The sequence below is a fragment of the Cnephaeus nilssonii genome (genome assembly GCF_951640355.1).
Source record: "Cnephaeus nilssonii genome assembly, chromosome: 9".
Classification (NCBI taxonomy): Eukaryota; Metazoa; Chordata; class Mammalia; order Chiroptera; family Vespertilionidae; genus Cnephaeus; species Cnephaeus nilssonii.
Window position 1 is genome coordinate 16423196 of NC_137080.1, and position 22255 is coordinate 16445450.

The window sequence follows — 22255 nt, forward strand, 5'->3', positions numbered from 1 at the left end:
ACAGGTTGAGAACTGCTGCTTTAAAAGGTGATAGCAATAATTCTGCAGACGCTAGTTTATTTTTTTATTTTATTTTTAAAATATATTTTATTGATTTTTTACAGAGAGGAAGGGACAGGGATAGAGAGTTAGAAACATCGATCAGTTGCCTCCTGCACACTCCCTACTGGGTATGTGCCCGCAACCAAGGTACATGCCCTTGACTGGACTCAAACCTGGGACCCTTGAGTCTGCAGGCCGATGCTCTATCCACTGAGCCAAACCGATTAGGGCTGCAGATGCTAGTTTAAATCAACTTCTGCTATCTGGTGAACATGGAAAGGGATAGGTAAGTAATTATAATCTCAGCTACTTTAGAATGCTAAAACTTCAATTCTAAAAGTCTCTCTAATCTACATAGAGTAGTAGTTAACTCAGGTAAACTGCTGAATATGTAAGGGTATCTGCAAAAGGAATACAGTAGCTAGAAAATGGGAGAAGTTCCCTAGCCTATTTGGCTCAGTGGATAGAGCCTCCGCCTATGGACCGAATGCTCACGGGTTCGAGTCCGGCCTCGCGGGTCTGGGCCCTGGTCAGGGGATGTGCAGGAGTCAATCGATTTCACTCTGATATCTGTGAGTGATATAAGGACCATAACATGAGTTGTCTTTTTTTTTTTTTTGTTATAGGATGTGCATGAACAAGCCACATCAGAGATTAGAATAATCAAGACATTTGCTGGTAGGAAGGTAGCCTTGGGCTAGAGGTTTCATTGCTGTATTGCCTGCTCACTCAAGAGCTGCCTGCTTCTCCCTCACTTTGCAAGTGCAAGTTCCCACGCAGTAGTCGTGTTCCACAAGTGCTAAGGCATTTGCACACAGTGGACGTGACCTTGTAGTAACAAATCAAAATGACATCTGATCAGGACCACGTCTATACAAAATGATACCACAAACAATATACAGTAGTCCTCCCTATCCCCCGCGTCCCTTTCTGCAGTCTGTTACCCTCAGTCAACCTCGGTCCAACAATACTAAATGAAAAGTTCCAGAAATAAACAATTCGTGAGTTTCAAATTGCACATCATTCTAAGCAGCATCACGAAATCTCGAGCCAGCCCTCTCCGTCATGCCAGAGACGTGAATCACTCCTTTGTCTGGTGTCTGCACGTTGTGTATGCTCCCCACCCAGTAGTCACTTGTCTGAATTGTCAGAGGCAGTGCTTGTGTTCCAGTAACCCTTATTTTATTTAATAATGGCCCCCAAGGGCAGGAATGGTAATGCTGGCAGGTGCAGAGATTTCCTCACCTTGTGGCCACGCCAGACAAGCGCCATTCCAGTTCCCTTGCTCGTGAAACCTGCCCTTATCAGTCTAGAGTGGTCTGCCTCTTCCTTCGGTCTCTCCTTGCTCTCTATGTACGGCGGCAGGTTTGTGAACCAACAGTTCAAGCCAAGAATAGCATTTACTCCGCATCATAATTATAGGGTTTGATATTCAGAAAACCAATTCCAGGCAAGTAGCAGGTATCTCCCAAGAAAAATACATTTAAAAAATATTTTTCATTGATTTTTGGAGTGATAGAAACATCGATGAGAAACATCATTGATTGGCTGCCTCCTGCAGGCCCCCTACTGGGATTGAGCCCGCAACCCGGGAATCAAACTGATGACCTCTTGGTTCCTGGGTTGGTGCTCAAATGCTGAGCCACACCAGCCAGGTGAAAACTACATTTTTAAAGTGATAATGCTCAAATATTTATAGACATTGGCTGGTGAAATCAATAGCTTTTTAAAAAATTGATCTTAATTTTGTTCTTATGATACTTTATTTATAGCACCATTATATTTTCATTGTTTTTAAACACATTACCTCAGTGAGGAAGGCTTGGGACTGTGTGAGCCCTCACGTGGTAGGTAAACGGAAACTGAGATAATGACTGACAAGTAGAGGGTTCCAAAGTCTCTCTATGAATTTACAAAAAATAGAGCAGGCAGAATATCCCAAATAATACTCAAGGGCCACAGGAAATCTCCTGGTTATAAATATTTGAACCTTATCTGGAGTTTTCTTGTGCCAGGAGAATACACTCTAAAATACTAATAGATGTGGTTCTATTCCCCTACTAACTATATCTCCAATAATAACCACCCTCTGCTGGTGTTCAATCACTTACCACCTTTTAAATACTGTTATGAGGCAGCAGTATTTGGATGCAAAGCAGCATTGCTCTTTTCAACGCAGAGCAGCTAGCTATATGCACATGTGTGTGCTGCCTCTGAAGAGATCATGCACCTTGCTTCCCGCAGATGGGGTATCCATGGAGACTGCAAAGAGTTTCCAAAGAAACGCTGCCTAGATTTCTCACCATGCCAGCTGAAAAGGCTTTCTTCAAATAGAAACCGACATTTAAATTAAAGGGACAGGCATCATGTTCCACACCAAAATCTATCAGTGCGAAATATTGAGCAGGTTTGCACCAAGTAGCCTTCCCTTCCTCGCCGTTCAATGCTTGAGCAAGGCCAGCGGGCAGACTACTTATCCTATGAAAGAGAAGTGAGGGGAAGAAACCAGGTCTGACGTGTTCCCTACACCAGGTCCAGTGACCCCGGCAATACTCTTATTATTACCTATTTCTCACTTGGTGGTAAACATTCCTGTAATCAAAGTCTGCACCTCTGTAAATCAGACAAGAAAAAACACACTGAGGAAGACAAGTACCCTGTGGAATTGCATACCCCAATCTATATCTCCAAGTGACAAACAGAACTGGGGGAAGGGTCAGACCTGTTAGCAGGTTTACAAACCCATGATCAGAGGCCTAAAGCAGGTCACAGTGAAATTAAACATCTGGTTCTGGAGAGTGATCACTGGAATAAAGCAGCATTTCACCTGAGAGAAGGCATTATAATACATTCTTTTTCCTAGATCCTTATCACTAAGTCGGCTGAAAAACCGGTTCTTAAAAAGCAATAATGAAATGTTCTATTGTTCAATGAATCTGGCCCTCAGGGATATAGGATATAAATTCAGTAGATTTAAAACCTCCAATAAATATTCCAAAGTTTAGGGTTTTAAAATGTATTTATTTAGTTCATAAAAAGACACCTCCTCTCCCACACCCTGCCAAGTCTTCATCCATGCATTTTCATGACCACATCCTGTTCTGTGGCTTCTTTTATGGCCCAAGTTATATCATGTTTCTTGCTGGAGTCCAGGCAATTGAAAATAAACAGACTCACATCTGGGGAAATTAACAGACCAACAGTGGCAAACACAATACATTCAATGGGAAAAGAAAACGTTTGTTACAGGACTGCAACGACATAGTGAACTTCTCAGGAGTGCGCCTCACCGGCGGGGGCAGCAGCAGCAGCAATGTTAGCGTTTCTTTCTGCCTCGAGTTCAGAAACCAGCTGGACTATCTCTGGGTGACGGAATTTTCCTGCCAGGCAAGAAGACGGAGAAAGATAAGGATGAGAGAATACATCAGTCTCTCCAGCTTGAGCCCAGGCCTTGTCAGGGGCTTGGCTCTGTGATCTGACCCATGTTTTACTCCAACGCAGAACACAACGCAGATCCTTCCTTCTGGTTTGGAGCGGGGCCGGAGGGGACCACCTGGAGCTTAGTCTCCGTCACCCCAGATGTCACTGCTGATAAGGAGGAGAATCAGGCAAAACTGTCGACTAGATAGGAGCTAGGAGGAAGGTCACCAGGCAGCCTCTGAATGAGGAACCACAGGGAAACTCCGGAGAGCTCAGTGCAGTGAGGTTTAACCTCAGCTCAGTTATGGGCACGTCACCCTCTTTCCAGGCTCAAGTTTCTTCCTCAGGAAAATAGGGAGTTTAGCTAGGTGACCCTTCCAGGGCCCACATTTTTATTTTACTAGTATTTTCATATTTCATTTTTCATTGAGAATGTGTCAATGGAAGATAATGTTAAAATGCAAAGCAACACATAAACACGACTTAATTATATTTTAGTTACATTATTGGTAAAATATGCTATCTTAGAACCCAATCATTGCTTAAAACACAGCTGGCATGCCCTAGCCGGTTTGGCTCAGTGGATAGAGCATTGGCCTGTGGACTAAAGGGTCCCAGGTTCGATTCGGGCCAATGGCACATGCTTGGGTTGTGGGCTTGATATCCCCCAGTGGGGGACATGCAGGAGGCAGCCAATCAATGATTCTCTCTCATCATTGATGTTTCTATCTCTCTAGCTGTCTCCTGTCCTCTCTGAAATCAATAAAAATATATTAAAAACAAACACACACACACAGCTGGTAACTCTTTTCTGTAAAGGGACAGATATTAAATATTTTAGGCCAGTGGTTGGCAAACCGCATGCGGCTCGCTAGCCGCGGTTTGCCGCTCTGTTGACTAATGAGTTTGCCGACCACTGTCATATACTACCCTTTACCTCTTTGCACACAATATGCCACAATTGCTTAATCCTCACAGCTTCCAACTACACGGTAACATTTAGTCTAGTCCAGTGGTCGGCAAACTCATTAGTCAACAGAGCGGCAAACCGCGACTCGCGAGCCGCATGTGGCTCGCGAGCCGTGGTTTGCCGACCACTGTTTTAGGCTTTGAGAACTTACAAGACTCTCTTGCCTCAACTCTGCTGTTGTAGCACAACAGTAGTATAAACAATACATAAAGAATGAGTGTGATTGTTTCAATAAAACATTACACAAACAAGTACAGCGGGCCAATTTGGCCCATGGGCCATAGTTTGCTGACCCCTGGTTTACAACATTGTTCTATTTAATTGAAGTCAAACATTTTTGAGCACCACCTACATCAAAGGACACATGAGACAAAGCTGGTGTTGGTCCTCAAACACCTTCTAGGGTGGGGTGAGCAAGTGTGGGTTTGGGAAGAGACCCAAGGAGGAGCACCATTCGGAGAATGCAGGTCAGACAGTGAAACACCATGGGAAGCTCTGGCCCAGTGCAGATTAGCAAAAAGAAGGGAGCACTTAATCTTGACAGGGAGGTTTAGGGAAGGAAACCAGAGAGGGGAATGGCCTTAGGCCACTCAAAGTGTCAGGATTTTAATTTTTAGGAAGAGGAAAGTCACAGTTTTAAAAGCAAACCCTCAGGATGAATGGCGAGTCTAGCCGGCTCAGTTAGGCGGTTATAACAACAGCCCAATGAAGAAATAATGAGGGCCAGGCCTAGAGCAGACCTAGTGGGCTGGAAGAGAGAAGGAAAATCCAATCAACTTCATTACAATGCAAATCATATTTCGGAGCGTAGTCTGCGATCTGGGACCCTCATCTCCTTGGCGGGGCCACAGGAGGGTCCTGAGAGGTCCCAGAAAGGTTCTCCCTGACTCCTCTCAGAGGTGGGGGCTGGCTGAGCCTGAAGAGCTCCCAGGCAGAGACAGGAACACCGGCCGTCACGCCAGCCATCACTAATCCAGGAAACTTGGCTCCCCACTCTGGAAACTGGGTCAAAATGAAGATGGCTGAGGGTTACTGCCAGGTATTATTCTAAGCACTTCACATGAATTACCCACTATATCCTCAAACAACCCTGAAAAGTAAATTCTGTAATTATCTGTATTTTCAAAATAAGGAAACTAAGGCCCAGAGCTAGGTTAAGTAATTTACTGGAGGTTATAGATTTTATGGGCGGAACCAGGATTCAAACCCAAGCAGTTTGACTCCAGGTCTGTGCTATGAGGACACCGGTATGGTGACTTCAGCCATTTGGGGTTTTCTTGTCTTAAATCTCTATTTCTACCTCCACCTCCACATGACCTTACACCTACAAAGCACTTAGAGATCATAATGCACTTTCACATGCATTATCTCTCCTGCATCTCAAAACCGACCTATGATCTATGTAGGGTAAGTATGATGATGCCCATTTCTCAGAGAGGAGACAGCGAGGTCAGAATACTGCCCAGGGGCACACAGCTCGGACTCCAGGAGGCAATGCTCGCCCGCACCAGGCCAGCTCTCCCCGTGAATCGCACCACTTTCTCTTGGGAAAGGTCTGAAAAGGGTCACACAGTGGATTCACTGGCTGAGTGTCACTTACGACACTAGGAGGAAGCCACACGGTGACGATGCTAATGGAAACAGCACTGCGTACCTGCTGTGGAGTCATAGAAGTCCTGCAGCCTCCCAGGCTTGTTCTCCAGGTCTTCATACTCAGCAGCCTGAAGAATCATCTCACACTGGTCCAGCTGCTTCACAAATTTGGCCTCTGCGCTAGATTGGGTCTCATACTCCTAAGAAAGGGACGATCAGAGCAGCATGGTTAGGGCTCACGACAGGGGAATCCAGGAAAATTCTGACTCTGGTACCTGAAAGCAGTCACAGCTAAAAGCGCGTTCTGAACTGGCCACACCTCTCCACTTTATACGAAGCCTTCACCGAGCTGAGTCTGTAATTTCACAGCTAGCATCATCACTCCACGCCAGAAGGGGTGCTCATACTTCCAGGTGTTCCACCAGATGCAAGCCCTGGAAGTCTCATTTGTTCATACTGACACTCCAAGCATTTTTTTTTTAAATATATTTTATTGATTTTCCACAGAGAGGAAGAGAGAGGGATAGAGAGTTAGAAACATCAATGAGAGAGAAACATCGACCAGCTGCCTCTTGCACACCCCCCACTGGGGATGTGCCCACAACCAAGGCACATGCCCTTGACCGGAATCGAACCGGGGACCCTTGAGTCCACAGGCCGACGCTCTATCCACTGAGCCAAACCGGTCTCGGCTGACACTCCAAGCATTTTTCTTCCTGTTAAGAATCTTGTCTCCATTTCAATCTCATTATTCTTTAATCCAGCGGTTGCCAACCTTTCGGACCTCACGGACCACCAGCAATCTGCAGACCACCGGTTGGCGACCACTGCTTTAATTCATCTGAGTGGTGTAGGTCTTTAACTTCAAGCTAATATTTCATCTCATGCTTCTCAAATTATTTCTATTTAATGTCAGGTTTCCTTTCCCTTCAAGGAAATTTCTAGCTTTCTCATTTAATTTTGGTAAGCACTTTACACTTGGAACATCAGTCCTTGCTTTCTTTTAAAATATTTTTATTGATTTCAGAGAGAAAGGGAGAGGGAGAGACAGACAGACACATCAATGATGAGAATCATCGATCGGTTGCCTCCTGCACGCCCCCTACTGGGGATTGAGCCCGCAACCTGGGCATGTGCCCTAACCGGGAATGGAACTGTGACCTCCTGGTTCATAGGTTGATGCGCAACCACTAAGCCAGGCTGGCAGGGCTGTCCTGGCTTTCTAAATAGGGAGGCCTCCAGTCTGTCCCAGTTATGACTCGATCCAGTCAGGATCTGTGAACTCTTCATGGCGTGTGTGGCAGGGAGGTGGTGAAGGAAGTGGACACGGAGCAGATTTTTACCTTTCTTCTTCCCATTGGTCCCTCCCTCCTCAGTGCACCCCTGAAACAAGCTACAGGAAGCCTGTTTCTTAGCATGACACATGCCACACAAACACAAGTCCCAATTAATACTACATAGGATCATTCTATTAACACCAAAGTGCTCCCACTGGTTTCCCTGCCAAGTTCTCATTTGTAATTCCACCCCAGATGTGTTCCATAATGAACCTGTCATGCTTTCTTGGCAAGATAATGTGATGGGAATCATTGACGGTTTCTTAGTTTTTGTTAAATGCCTTATTCTTTTATGACAGCTATTTGAGTTTTGATAGAGCTTAAAATTGTACAGAGAAATAATTTTAATATAAAACCAATGTTTGATTTCAAAGGCACTTAGAAATAGTTACACTTAATTTAAATGTTTGTTTACAGTTATACTTATATATTTACTAGAGGCCCAGTGCATGATTAAATCATGTGTGTGTAGGGTCCCCTAGGCCTAGACTGCCATTAGGGACATGTCCGCCACCCCGCGACGCCTCGCACACTCTGCGGACGCTGCCAGCGCCCCGCAATACTCCGCCGATGTTGCTGGTGCCCCGGGGGGGTGGGGTGGGGGTGGGGGTAGGGCCCGAGAACCTCCTGGTGACTGGTCATTTGGTCGTTACGGCATTATGGCCACTGGCCTTTTATAATATAGATATTTAATAAATTTAAGTTCATTACTTAACAAAAATAAATGGAATACTCTAAGCACAGCAGTCCAGGATTTTTCTCAGTTGAAAGTGAGAAAAAATATTACAAAACCATTAGGAAATAACGTATTTTATAACAAATTGTGAGGAAAATACATATTTATTTTAAAAATATACATCACTGGGGAGAAACCAAGATGGCGGCATAGGTAAACACCTAAACTGCTGCCTCGCACAACAGTATCAAAACTACAACTAAAAGACAAAACGGACACCATCCAGAAGCACAGGAAAGCTGGCTGAGTGGAAATTCTACAACTAGAAGGAAAGAGGAAAGCACATTGAGACTCAGAGGAGCTGCAAAAGGCTGAGGTACAGAGACATGCGCGTGCAGAGAAGACGGGCGGCTGTGTGCACGGGCGGCTGAGTGCGCGGCTGGCTTTCTAAAGTGGGAGGGAGACGGAAGCTCCCGACTGCGCTGAACTCCAGTCCTGGGCAAGACTCTGGGAACCCAAACTCATTCGTGAGGAATCTGGACTGTCAGGAAAAGAGAAAGCACACTGAGACTCAGGGGAGCTATGGAAGGCAGAGGTCTGGAGGTGCGCGCACACGCTCACGGAGGATTGACTGCTGAATGCACGGGCGGCTGAGTGTGCGGCTGGCTTTCTAAAGCGGGAGGGAGACGGAAGCTCCCGACTGCACTGAACTCCAGTTCTGGGCAAATTTCTGGGAAACCAGACTCATTCGGGGAAAAACTGGACTGTCTGGCAGCAGGCGAAACTCGAGGGCGGCTTTCTCTCAGAGGTGCTTGCAGAGATTACCGAGGGACACTGAGACCCAGGGGCCTCATAGGGCAGGGCTTACGGGAAGCCAAGGTTGTCTGCTCCGCCCCATCCAAGCTGAGCACAGAGGCTTTTGCAAGTCTTGTCTAAAAAAGGGTGTCTCCAGCACAGAAGTTCTCCCAGTGTTGACACAGCTGATCCTCACAGCCAATAGGCCTGGAGGTCAATTCCCTCCAGTGATACCAACAACAATCAAGACTTAATTACAACAAGACTGTGCACACAGCCCACAAAGGGCTGCATCAAGAGTGTCCACCTCAGGTAACTGGGGGAGGCTGAACCACTGGGTCATATAGGACACCTACCACACAAAGCTACTCTATCAACTCAGGGAAGCAGCGAAAATGCGGAGACAAAGAAACAGATCACAAATGAAAGAAATGGAGGAAAGCAATCTACTAGATATAGAGTTCAAAACCACGGTTATAAGATTTTTCAAGAATTTCTTAGAAAAGGTCGATAAATTTAGCGAGATCCTCGAGGATATGAAAAAGGACCAACTAGAAATTAAACATACACTGACTGAAATAAAAAAAATATTATTCAAAGACCTAACAGCAGACTAGACGACCGCAAGAATCAAGTCAAAGATCTGAAATACAAAGAAGCAAAAAACACTCAACCGGAAAAGCAAAAAGAAAGAAGAATCCAAAAATTTGAAGATAGTGTAAGAAGCCTCTGGGACAACCTCAAGCGTACCAACATCTGAATTATGGGGGTGCCAGAAGAAGAGAGAGAGCAAGATACTGAAAACCTATTTGAAGAAATAATGACCGAAAACTTCCCCCACCTGGTGAAAGAAATAGACTTACAAGTCCAGGAAGCGCACAGAACCCCAAACAAAAGGAATCCAAAGAGGACCACACCAAGACACATCATAATTAAAATGCCAAGAGCAAAAGACAAAGAGAGAATATTAAAAGCAGCAAGAGAAAAACAGTTAATTACCTACAAGGGAGCACCCATATGATTGTCAGCTGATTTCTCAACAGAAACTATGCAGGCCAGACGGGAGTGTCAAGAAATAGTCAAAGTGATGAACAGCAAGAACCTACAACCAAGGGTACTCTACCCAGCCAAGCTGACATTCAGAATTGAAGGTCAGCTAAAGAGCTTCACAGATAAGAAAAAGCTAAAGGAGTTCATCACCACCAAACCAGTATTATATGAAATGCTGAAAGGTATTCTTTAAGGAAAGGAAGAAGAAGAAAAAGGTAAAGATAAAAATTATGAACAACAAATACATGTCTATTAACAAGTGAATCTAAAAATCAAGTGAATAAAAAATCTGATGAACAGAATAAACTGGTGAGTATAATAGAATCAGGGGCATAGAAAGGGAGTGGACTGACAATTCTCGGGGGGAAAGGGGTATGCGGGAAGAGACTGGACAAAAATCGTACACCTATGGATGAGGACAGTGCAGGGGAGGTAAGGGCAGAGGGTGGGGTGGGAACCGGGTAGAGGGGAGCTATGGGGGGAAAAAAGAGGAACCATTGTAATAATCTGAACAATAAAGATTTATTAAATTAAAAAAAAAGATGAGAATAGTGAGACTTAAAAAATATATATATACATCACTGGGTTTTCTCTAAAAAAATAATGGTACTGGCATTGTTTGATTTTACTTTCCAACCAGGGATATTTCTCCAAAGCAAAATGAAGGCTGTGGGGTAGGCTTCTTTCTGTGATACTTTGAGAAAGAAAATGTTTTCTCTTGACTTGCTAAAATTTATTTTCACACTTTATGGTAAAAGATAAATTATAATCAAGGATGTTTAATTGCTTTAAAAAGCTGTGACTCTCTGGGCTGACAGCTATTTATAATGGAGAATAGCTGTGAATAACATTGCAGAAATCAATTAACTGGCATTTCCTATTAGTACTATTCTAAGTTCCCTGGGTACAGAATGACTATATTTTCTTAATCCAAAATCAGAACATATGGGCTAGAAACAGAAGGAAAATAGAGCTTACTATGTATCAGGCAATATTCTAAACTAGTAGCCCTGCACATGAATCCATGCACCACTAGCTTGCTGCCACCCTCCTGTAGCTCCCGCCATAGCTTGCTGCCCTGCCCCCGCCTGTAGCTCTCCACCGCCTGCTTGTAGCTCGCTGCCCCATCCTCCTGTGGATCCGTGATCTGGTCGTTATGTAGTCGGTCGTTACGCTTAACGGCGTAACAACCATTTGCATATTGTATCTTTATTATATAGAATGCTTTATACATATTAATTAACTAGTAGCCCATTTGCAGGAAGAATCCTGCAAGCGGCCGCTGTGGCCGCGTGCGCTGCTGCTGCCACCGCCGTTGCGGCTGCCTCGCCTGCACCTGTGCGCCACTGCAGCCCACCCTGCTCTGCCCCGCTCCACCCGGCTCTGCCCTGCCCGGGCTTTCCCTCTGGCAGCCACTTTGCTTTCCGCTTTTCCTCCCTCTTCCTTCTAAGTTGTCTTCAGTCTTCACTCCTCCCTCCCTCAGCGTATGCAAATTATCCGCCATCTTTGTTGGGTAATTTGCATATTTGCCTTGATTGGCTGGTGGGCGTGGCTTTGGCGTAGCGAAGGTGTGGTCAATTTGCATATTACTATTTTATTAGGTAGGATTTGATTGCCATACGACCCTATAAGATAGGTGTACTATTATTATTGCCATTTTATTGATGAGGAAATTAAGGAACAAAGAGATTCAATAAGTTGCCCAAGATCACATAGCTACTAAACAGAGGGACCAGTATTTGAACATAGAAATCTGATATTGAAGTCCATGTACTGATAATATTGTACATGAATTATAAAAATGCTTAAGTTATTATGAGAATTTGTATACCAGGTTGAATAATATTCCCCCAAAATTCATGCCTATCTGGAATCTATGCCTATGTGGAAATAGGGTCTTTGCAGATATAATTAAATATTGGATTAGGATGGACCCTAATCCAATGGCTGGTGTCCTTATAAGAAGAGGGAACTTCTGTTGGGTACACACAGACACAGGGAGAACACCCCCTGACTGTGGAGGCGGAGAGTGGAGCAGTGTGTCTACAGGGTAAGGAGTGCCAAAGCCAGCAGAGGCTTCACCGGAAGCGAGGGAGAGGCAAGGAAGGAGCCTCCCCTAGAGCCGTCAGGGAGCAGGGCCCTGCCGACACCTTGATTTTGGACTTCCAGGATTCAGAACTGTGAGACAATAGATTTTTGTTGTTTTAAGCCATCCAAGTTTGAGGTAATTTGTTATGGCAGCCCTAGGAAACCCACAGAGTCTCTTACCTACAATAATAAGCAACTGACATGGTGCTGTGAATACACTAGAACTGTAAATGCTTGTTCAATTAGCAGCATGCAGCAGAGTGCCACTCAGAAAATGCTGCACTAGACATCTGATATGAAGCCCACATACACACTCACCCTCTTCACTAACAAACCAATAAACACGGATCCTCAGTCTGTACCTCTGGGCCCCTGTGACCACCCCACTGACCTGGAGCAGCTCTTCATTCGCAGGGCTGTGCTGATTGGGTAAGGAGAGCTTAAGAGCCTGGAAAAATATTTTCTATAAATAAATTTCTATAATTCTGTCTGAAAAATGTGTTTCTACTTATTCATATGGTCTTCATTTTTCTCCTCTGGCCCTTAATAAAAAGAAAAAAAAACCCAAACAAACCAAAAAACGAGTTCCCCATCCCTGTCATAGCAACTTCATGTCAGAAAGTAGAAAAGCTCACAACTCTCCTCCACTCAGTCATCAATACCCCACAGCATCTCCAATAAAGAAATTTAACCACTGCCGTCTTTTTAGGCAGCAACAATTCTAAAGGAGGCCTGTCACACCCCAGGGCAGCCACTGTCCCTGTCCTGAGATCTTCTCTAACAAGCGTAACTAAATCAACCAATGACTTTTACAAGATCACACAATTGTTACTGGTTTGGGAATTATGGGATCATTTAACGCTCGGTGTTTTACAGTTTTCCAAATCCAAAGTCTTGCTCAGTGACCGTTGTAGCACTTTCATTTGCAAACTACTGTTGTATTAAGTAAATTTTTCAGTAACCTTTCCTTAGCCAGTTGTTGATGGCTAACTAAGAAAATAACAGATACTGCCACCATATTTACAATAATTAGGAGTCACAAGAGTAGGAATTTTTGTAAAAGGGTTTCAAATTCTGAGGTCTTTCCTCCTTAAGAGATAATACAAGGAATTAGTTTCATAAACTCAGGAGCCATTTTTTTTTTTTAATGTATGAAATGCAACACAACTCCACTCCATTATTCCCCAATTCATAGTGTTCCAAAAGTTCACATGCAAGTACATAATTCGTAAGAAGGGACTGTTCTGCCTAAAGAAACCCTGTTGGGCCTAGTAACCAATACCACCGAGCCAGGCTCCCAGGTACCACCCAACCCACCATATGCACTTACTTCCCAGAGTTCATAGAGCTCCTTTCCGAGATCCTTGGGGAGAAGCTGGGTTAGCTGCTTCATAGCTTCCTGAAACATCAAACCATCATTTTAATCATGTTCACATTTCAACTCATCTATAAAGTCAAGCACTGGTCTCAAACTCTCACATAACCTCAAAGGGGCAGCAGAATATTGGGCAATATTTACAGCTTACATGGAGGGCAGCTGTGCCCATTTGAGGTTATGCAACCAGCACTAAATGTAGTTACTGATGTGTGGTCTGACCAAAGTGGAACAGAATGGAACTTCAGCCTCAAGCTAGACCCTGTATTTCTATAAAAGCAGCCTAGGACTGAACTGGCTCTTTGGAGACCACATCCAATTACTGACTTATTAATAAACTACCTATTGACTGAAATCGCCATGCTATTAAACAAAACAAAACAGATAAACAATAGATTGCTCTCTTCCTGAAACTGAGCAACAATATTCTGGATCTAAACCCACATCATTTGTTATTATACAAGCGGAAATGCATCTCGAGGCCTCTTAGGTAGTCGATATTCCTATGCCACAGAAGCATGCCCACCGTTTTCAATGAACCCTCGGAAACCGACTCCACAAAAGTCCAGGTTCCATGGCTGAAGGTGCCGGCCTTTCCCTTCCTGATGGTGAGCCCTGCCATTCCCACTTCCAACCTATTAGCCTTGTTCACACACAGATTTAGAAAGAATTCCCCGTCAAGATTCTGCCCAAAGGTCTGAGCTGAATGAAGCTTTCAGCAAACATGTGCGTCAGTTTCGTGACGAGCACGAAAGCATCATTCACCATTCACACATCATTGGTGACGCTGAACAGTGCCGCCGTCGACTACAAACTATCAGTCCAGAGGGGGTTTGAAACCAGCTGGCCATTTACTCGCTGTGGAAACCTGAGCAAGTTACTTAAACTCTGTCCTTCAGGTTTGTCATCTGTGAATTGAGGTTAGCAGTGGTCCCTACCGGGAAGGATTGTTGTGTGGTTTCAATAGTTTATATACATAACGTATTTATTATCTGGCACATACTGAGCACTGTTTAAAATGTTCACTATATTTCTCATTTTCTCCATCTTGTCACGTTCACTCCCATAATACAGTTTGGTTCTTCTCTCTCTCTTTTTAAAAAAATATTTTTATTGATTACAGAGAGGAAGGGAGAGGGAGAGAGAGACAGAAACATCAGTGATGAGAGAGAATCATTGATTGGCTGCCTCCTGCACGCCCCCTATTGGGGATCGAGCCTGCAACCTGGGCATGTGCCCTTGACTGGAAATGAACACAGGACTCTTCAGTCTGCAGGCCAAAGCTCTATCCACTGAGCCAAACCAGCAAGGGTGGTTCTTCTTTTAACCTCAGTTCTTTAACAACTTTAACCCTTGAAGATACATATATACCATGGCTCTTCTTCTGTCTCAATAAGTTTGTGCCTTTACAAAGGAATATAACCTGCCATTGATGTACTCAAGCCTCGTGTTCCATCCCTCTAGTTCTTGATGGTGCCCTCTACCAACTTGGGTTATAATATAAAATAAGTTTTATCCTGGTAGGAAGGGTCAGACTACAAGTATTGCTTTTGGCCCCTACATTTTCTCTTTTACACCCTCATCCTCCCTTTCCATCCAAATACTTGCTCGCCTTCAAAACAATCAGCCTCCCAGGCTTATCAAGTATTTTCCCTGCCTCCTCCTTCGGTTTAAAGCCTTCCTGATGCAGTTGGCGAGCCTCTGGGCAAAGGATGCTCCCTGCTTCTCATCATGTGCAATCCACCTCGAGCCAAGAAACCCTCGTTTAATTATCTTAATGCATGGTTCAGACATCCACCTCCTATTCATGAGTACCATCTGCATAAAGAATGGCTCATCTCCCAGGCCCTTCTCTCTGTTCCCAAATCCTTGCCAGCAGCAGGAAGAGGCAATGGAATATCAGTGCTCTCCAGGCCTTTGGCTTCTTGTCCAAGAACTTGTGGTTCTCTAAGATGCTTCCCTTGTCCTTTCTGAGTATGGTATTCACCCTGCTGTGAATCAGAAGGAGTGGGCAGCAGACAGGAGGCTTAATGAGGTTTCTCATAATTGCCAGGATACGGAGTCCAGGAGGACAGCACCAGTCCCTCTGATGGTTCAAGTCTACTCTGTGCCCTCCACGGAGGCCAGGACTCAGCTCTTGTCAGGACAGCAGTAGGTCTCCTCCCATCTCCAGTAGCTGGAGACCCTTCCTATGGACAGTGCTTTGTCTTCAGAAGGTTCTGACTTGCTCCCTTAAGGGAGTAAGCCTCCAAGTCCCTGTGCACCTGCACAGGGACAGCCTGTCTTTTCTGCTTCCTAGGTCACTTCAAGGCTTTGGTTACCCTCTGGTATTTCAGTACATGATTTCTTGTCCACAATGTCCAGTTGTGCCCTTACAGATGTACCCTTGAATAAAACTGCCATATGTCCTCAAATGAGCTGTATAATCAAGGTTTCCCCCCTTCTTTTTCTCTATGTCATAAGTCATTTCTCAACATCCTCTGGTTGAAGGATGAATATTCCTTACACTATTCCTCTCGTTCCCATAATTTAGAATATGCTGGAATTCCTAAATTGGGATTCTTTATGGCTTTTCTGCCTGTAGAGAGGCAAAAAGGCTGTTGGCTAATTACTTTCTGTAACTCAGTATCTTGAGCTAAATGGTCCCAGTTTAAATCATTTCTGTCAATCAACCTAGGAATTTTTTTTTTTTTTTAAGAATGCCTTTTCTTTTCTCATCTCTTTTTTACATTATTTTTTAAAAATTATTTTTCAGTTATAGCTGACATACAGTATGACATTAGTTTCAGGTGTACATCACAGTGATTAGAGACATCTATACCTCAGAAAGTGATCACCTCACAACGACAGTCTAAACTATGGAGAAACAGTTCCTTAGCTTCCGCCCTTTCTATAGGCTGTGACGATGCTGAGCCTGTATTCCACACCCGTATTTTGGCAGGAAGAATATTCCTTACACTATTCCTCTCGTTCCCATAATTTAGAATATGCTGGAATTCCTAAATTGGGATTCTTTATGGCTTTTCTGCCTGTAGAGAGGCAAAAATGCTGTTGGCTAAGTTTGTCTCCCCTCAGCTCCGAGAACAGCTAGCTCAGGCCACCTGCCCTGTTAAACCATCTTGATAAAGGGCTTGTCCACCTAGTTTAGGACTTCTGGCTTATAGTAAAAGTAGCTTGCAACGATCCCTGAACTGAGAACCAGCTAATGAGCATCAAAATCCCTCTCGGATGTTGCGGCCTCTGCTGTAAGTATGCCTTCCTCTTTGGCCCTGGCCTCTGGGTTTACAGCCCGAACTGATACTGATTTCCCATTTTATTGATGTTGTTCATTTCTTACTAATACAAACATTTCTTTACTTCTGACCACTAAAGAACTAATTTAAAATCCAACAAACAATTATAAAAATGATTATACTTATAATTTACAGATCTTCTCTGCAAAGAGCTTAACTCGCATGGAGCATTCCTTCAAGTTCCAGCTATTTCCATTGTCCCAATGAAAGCCATGCCATCTATGTCCACACACTAATGAGAATGGGAACCAACGTAGTTTGCTGTCCCTGTGCTAAACAAGGCTGGGAGCAGGAATACTTTCCTGTTCTTGTGTTAAACAAGGTTAGGAACCACCAGAAACCACCTGGCTCCTACTCCAGGGAAACCCTTGCTTCTGGAAGCTAAAACTATAAACTACCCAATTCAGAGTAAGCACTAATGGCTTACTCTTCAAGAGTGTCTTCAAGATTCTGCCTGATCAGTCCCACCAACCCGAGGCTAATATGTCCTAAACTCCGTGCGGTCTGCGGCCTCGACTAGCTGCCCTTCTTGTGAGATCCATGTAAGCATGCTCCAGCCCAGGCTCTGCCACTGTAAATACCCTCCCCGGACGGTCCCCTTCCCTTCCTGAACACTGAGACCCCGCCGAGGTGGCGCACTCCCTCCTCCGACAGGTCTAAAACTCAGCTGTGCCTCAGCGACAGGCTTTCCTGGTGGTCTCCTGTGGAGCCTACAGTCAACACTGACCTCTTCTCGCCTATGTTTTTCTTCTTTGGGGATGTTATCTGCTGGTGCTATGTCCCCAACGATGCATTCTGCCATATCGTGAACCAGGGCTAGGCGTACACATCTGACCAGGCAAGAAATGGTGGATAATTACACAGAAGCATATTCACTACAAACTCCTCCTCTATACCGTTTCGAAGTTACATAATATACTTTTCTTTCTCCACCCTCAGAGAGTATTTCAATGCAGTATTTTCTAAAGTAACCTTATTACGAAAACCTTCAACAGTTCTGAATCAAAACTGCTTGTTAAGCCCGGCCTGTGTGGCTCAGTGGTTGAGGGTGGACCTATGAACCAGGAGGTCACGGTTTGATTCCCTGTCAGGGCACATGCCCGGGTTGTGGGCTCGATCCCCAGTGTGGGGTGTGCAGGAGGCAGCCGATCGATGATTCTCTCTCATCATTGATGTTTCACTCTCTCTCTCCCTTCCTCTCTGAAATCAATAAAAATATATATATATATAAACTGCTTAGTAATATTCAACACAATACATGAGAGTATTGTGCAGAGGAAATAGCCTATTTTTTTTAGAAATGGCTGGTTTTTCAAATATCACTTTAAAAGCTTGATAACATCAATCTGGTCGCGGGATTTGAACTCAGATCTGTCCAACTCTATTCATTTTTCTATGAAGGTCCTCATTTTGCCATCTAACTAGTTTACTGGAGAAATGATTGTTTCTGAATTTTGTACCAGTAAGTAAATGCTATAACCAGATCATCTAACTTTATAACCTGAAGTTATCGTGTTTTTTTTCTTTTAATATTTTTATTGATTTTTAGAGAGAGAGAGGAAGGGAGAGGTAGAGAGAGAGAAACACTGATGTGAGAATGAAACATCGATCGGCTGCCTCCTGCATAGGGATTGAACCTGCAACCTTTGGGGGCACTGGACTACGCCTAACCACCTGAGCCACAGCAGCCAAGGCGGGCTCTTTCACTTGCCAAGAAAAAACCCAGAGTGCAATTAACAATAGGAGCAATCAACACACGCAGTTCCCCTCCCCCCCACACCCTGAAACCTGTATGGGTTGCCTCAAATAATTTTTTTCCGTGTATAAACGACATGAATTTGACACAGGCCTCAGTCATGAAAAGGGGTGCATAATCACAGAGCAGAGACCCTGCCTACCAAGCGCCAAAGCTCACAGCTTACCTGTCTTTGTTCAGATGATCATCTTTGGTCACCAGAGCCATAATTGCCATCCTGTACATGTGATCCGACACGCTCTCTGGCCTCTCGACATTTCTGTACACCCAGCCAGTGCGTGGGACTCTCTGATGAAAATGAATTAGAGGGAGAAGTTTATAAAATAAGTATCTTAACTATCTGCTACGCTGTTCAATAGAAACCCAGGGAATAGGGCACAGAAACAGGGTACTGGTCTCAGAACATATTAAAAAATACTAGTACGTAACTAACCAAAATGATCAAGACCTGGAATCCAGTAAAGCAGTGAAGTCAGCAGAGAATGAGGAAGAGGTGGGGGGTGATTCACAAGTACACAATACAAAAGTCTCATAACCGAGGTACTCGGTTACCGAGCTATACATCTCGGAACCCATACCCGTCCTTTAGCCACAAATAAAAGTGTCAAGTAGCTTATTTTCCATAATTACAAGACCTGGGAAGGTCTGCCTTCCAACGAGGCCATTGGGCAGGCACGGAGGGAAAACACTGGGGAAAGCTCTGAACGTGCCCGGGTGACAGGCTCCCAAATTCGGAGGCCGCGGGGTCAAGGCCTTTCTAAGGGCTCTTCCTTTGATTCGCATCACGAGGTGACCTTGTGAGACTGCACTGCCTGCCCAGAAGTCTACATTGCTCAAGAATTTTATAAACTGTAGTGAACGTGGCAGGAAACACGTAATTTTGGAGATTGAACTTACGGAGCGGCGGGGGGGGGAGGGGGGTACAGAGGGGTGGGGGGACATGAACGTGACGTCACTCCGGCGTGGCCCACCTACCTGCTCCCTAAAACAGAAAGGCTCGGGCTTCCCCCATCCGAGTGCCAGCCCGGCCCCCCGAGCTGAGCTCCCCAGATCGGCCGTTCAGGGCCAACCTGCGGGCCGAGGGGTGCTCGGAAGCCACCCCGCCCGCCCAGGAGTGGGTCCTGCGCTCCGAGGGCACCAGGGCTCAGGGCAGACGCGCACCGCTCCCTCCGACACCCAGGCGGCCACCCCGACCCGGACACTCGGCGTTTAGACCCCACTCGGCCGGGGTCGGTAGGTCGGCCTGGCAGCCCCGACACCCCGTAACCACCGGCTCGCTTCCGCCGCCAGCCGCCCGCACGGGCAACGGCGCCCGGAGGTGTTTCGGGCGCGGGGCGCGGGGCGCGGGGCGCGGGGCGCGGGGCGCGGGGCGCGGGGCGCGGGGCGCGGGGCGCGGGGCGCTCGCAGCCTGAGGCCGCCCCGCCTCTCCCTGCGCGGCCCACCCGCTCGGTCCCGGACGGCCGCCGGCGCCCTCACCTTGAGCTGCCCCACCAGCCGCAGGAACTGCAGCAGGTCCCGGGCGCCGCGGCCCGAGACGGCCACGGAGGAGGCCGAAGCCATGCGGCCGCCGATCAGACGGGGCGGAGCGGGGCGAGCCGCGTGGCCGCTGCTGTCGCTCCTCCTCCTTCTTTCCCCTCCTCCTCCCTTCTCCTTTCTCCCCTCCCCCTCCCCTCTCCTCCCGTCCCTCCTCCTCCTCCTCTTCTTCCCCTTCTCAACTTTCTCACCTTGGCTTTCCCAGGCCCTCTGTCCTGTCTAACCCCCTATGGATTTTGGTGGCTGTCCCTTGGGCATGGCACCATCCACGGCAGGCACAGTGCTTGGCACATACCAGCTGCTCATTACTTGTTTGCTAGACTCCATTTTACCGCTCTCCCTCCAACTTGCAAAAGGATCACAGTTCCAGGGTGAGGGTGGGAGGGCAGGTGTGGGTTTGGAGGAGGAGGAGGAGGGCTAAGCCAGATTGCACCAAAATCTCGCCTTTTAGGAACTCAAGAGTCTGGTTGGGGAAAAGATAAGGAACTCTACTTAAACATGGGCAAACTATAACCATTTGAACAGAGGTACAAGGAAAGTGCTTTGAAGAGAAGTTCATTAGCAATGACAAGTACTGGTAGGACTGTGGGGTTAGTCATAGCCAAGGATTTTGGAGATCAACATAAATGTGCTATAGAGTGAGCACAATCCCAGGATGAAATCACAACTTCCCTTAACACCTCAAGTGCTGAAGAATCCCCTAACCCAGTGGTCGGCAAACTCAGTAGTCAACAGAGCCAAATATCAACAGTACAACGATTGAAATTTCTTTTGAGAGCCAAATTTTTTTAACTTAAACTATATAGGTAGGTACATTGTTATTAACTTAATTAGGGTACTCCTAAAGCTGGCCTTTGCTAAAAACTCAAGGGGCCAAAGAGCCGCATGTGGCTCACGAGCCGCAGTTTGCCAACCACTGCCCTAACCCCCAAAAGTCGGTCAGGCTCTGTCTCAATCATTGTCTTAAGTCCATCAACAACCAATGGTAATGATTTTTAAAGGCATTTAGTGGACAAGCATACTGAAGGACTCAGGGATAGGGGCAATGTTGACAGTAGACTATATGGGGCAAGTAGGAAGTAGGAAGACCAGTTAGAAGACTAACTGAAATACTACTTTGCAGAGATGATTTTGGTTTGGTCCAGGGTGACAGCAGCAGAGGCGCCGAGATGTTGAATTTTGGAAACAACTTGAAGGCAGGACTAACAGGATCTGTGACAGATTGCACATAGGGTCTGAGAGAAAGAGAGGAGTCAAGACCACAAATTTAGGCCTGGCCAACTGAAAGGATGGAGTTGCTATTTACTGAGCTGGAGAAAGTGCAAGAACAGTAGGTTGTGGGGAAGGCTAGGAACCAGACATTTAGGACATGTGGAGATGCCTAGTAGGGATCCTAGTAAATATATAATCTGGAGGTCAGGAGAAAGGTAAAAACTTTGTGTCATCAACATACAAGATGGTATGTAAAACCATGAACCTGGATGAGACCCTGGTGCAGGCCATCCTCAAACTACGGCCCGCGGGCCACATGCGGGTGTTTTTGCCGTTTTGTTTTTTCACTTCAAAATAAGATATGTGCAGTGTGCATAGGAATTTGTTCATAGTGTTTTTTTAAAAACTATAGTCCGGCCCTCCAACGGTCTGAGGGACAGTGAACTGGCCCCCTGTTTAAAAAGTCTGAGGACTCCTGCTGGTGAGAATTTATGGGTGAAGAAGAAAAGCTATGTAAGGCCTCAGGGCTGTGGCAACCCAACATTTAGAGTTTGAGAGACCAAGAATAAGCAGCCAGGGAGGTAGGAAGAGGACTAAGAGGTAGTTGTGTCCTGGAAGTCAAAGGAAGAAAATATTTCAAGCAGGAAGGAATATGGTCAACCAAGTCATATCAGATAAGGGTTGAGATTTAACTGCCAGACTTAGCAAATTCAATGTCATTGGTGACCTGAATAAGAGAAGATTCAGTTGTAGTGGGGCAACCCAAATCAAATGGTTCCAGAGAGAATGGGAGTAAGTATTGCAACTCATTTAAAATGGATGGGGCCACTAGGAAAGAGATTATTTTAAAAGGAGCATGCCAGTTTAAAGCAATGGGCAAGGAAATCAACTCACTCGAGTCCATTGGAAGGTGAAATGAGAGGGATTCTCCATTTGGACTCAATATACTAGTACACTTTTGAGGTGTCTGTGAATATTCTAAAAGTGTCTAAAAACTGTGTTAGTTATGAGGATTTTTCTGTTTGTTAGATCCTTGAAGAGGTCTCTGAGAAGAAAAGTTGCTTCAATGTGCAGCTGTGGTAGAGTTCACAAAGCTTTGGTCCTGGTGTTATAAG

At 45.5% G+C, this 22255-nt stretch overlaps 1 protein-coding gene across 2 annotated transcripts; it reads right to left on the reverse strand.

The window, feature by feature from the left end:
- Window positions 1–26: 26 nt before the first annotated feature.
- On the reverse strand, window positions 27–20005 carry HDDC2 (HD domain containing 2). Of its 2 annotated transcripts, none has more exons than XM_079781272.1 (6): window positions 19872–20005; window positions 18562–18683; window positions 17367–17469; window positions 13302–13370; window positions 6087–6225; window positions 27–3422 (listed from the first exon to the last, which is right to left on the reverse strand). In XM_079781272.1, exons 1-6 carry the CDS (start codon window positions 19953–19955, stop codon window positions 3316–3318), a joined length of 624 nt encoding a protein of 207 aa, XP_079637398.1. In that variant the 5' UTR covers window positions 19956–20005; the 3' UTR covers window positions 27–3315. The 2 variants fall into 2 exon arrangements, with proteins under 2 accessions (XP_079637398.1, XP_079637397.1); XM_079781271.1 differs by having other exon boundaries at window positions 27–5434.
- Window positions 20006–22255: the final 2250 nt, after the last annotated feature.

Excerpts from the sequence above, each read along its gene's own strand:
- HDDC2 (XM_079781271.1), bottom strand. The coding sequence starts at position 19,955 with ATGGCTTCGGCCTCCTCCGTGGCCGTCTCGGGCCGCGGCGCCCGGGAC. Across the intron at positions 17,470-18,561 it reads GATCATCTGAACAAAGACAG|ATGTGTACGCCTAGCCCTGG; the intron begins GTAAGCTGTGAG and ends TTGCCTGGTCAG. Across the intron at positions 13,371-17,366 it reads AAAAACATAGGCGAGAAGAG|GAAGCTATGAAGCAGCTAAC; the intron begins GTCAGTGTTGAC and ends TTGATGTTTCAG.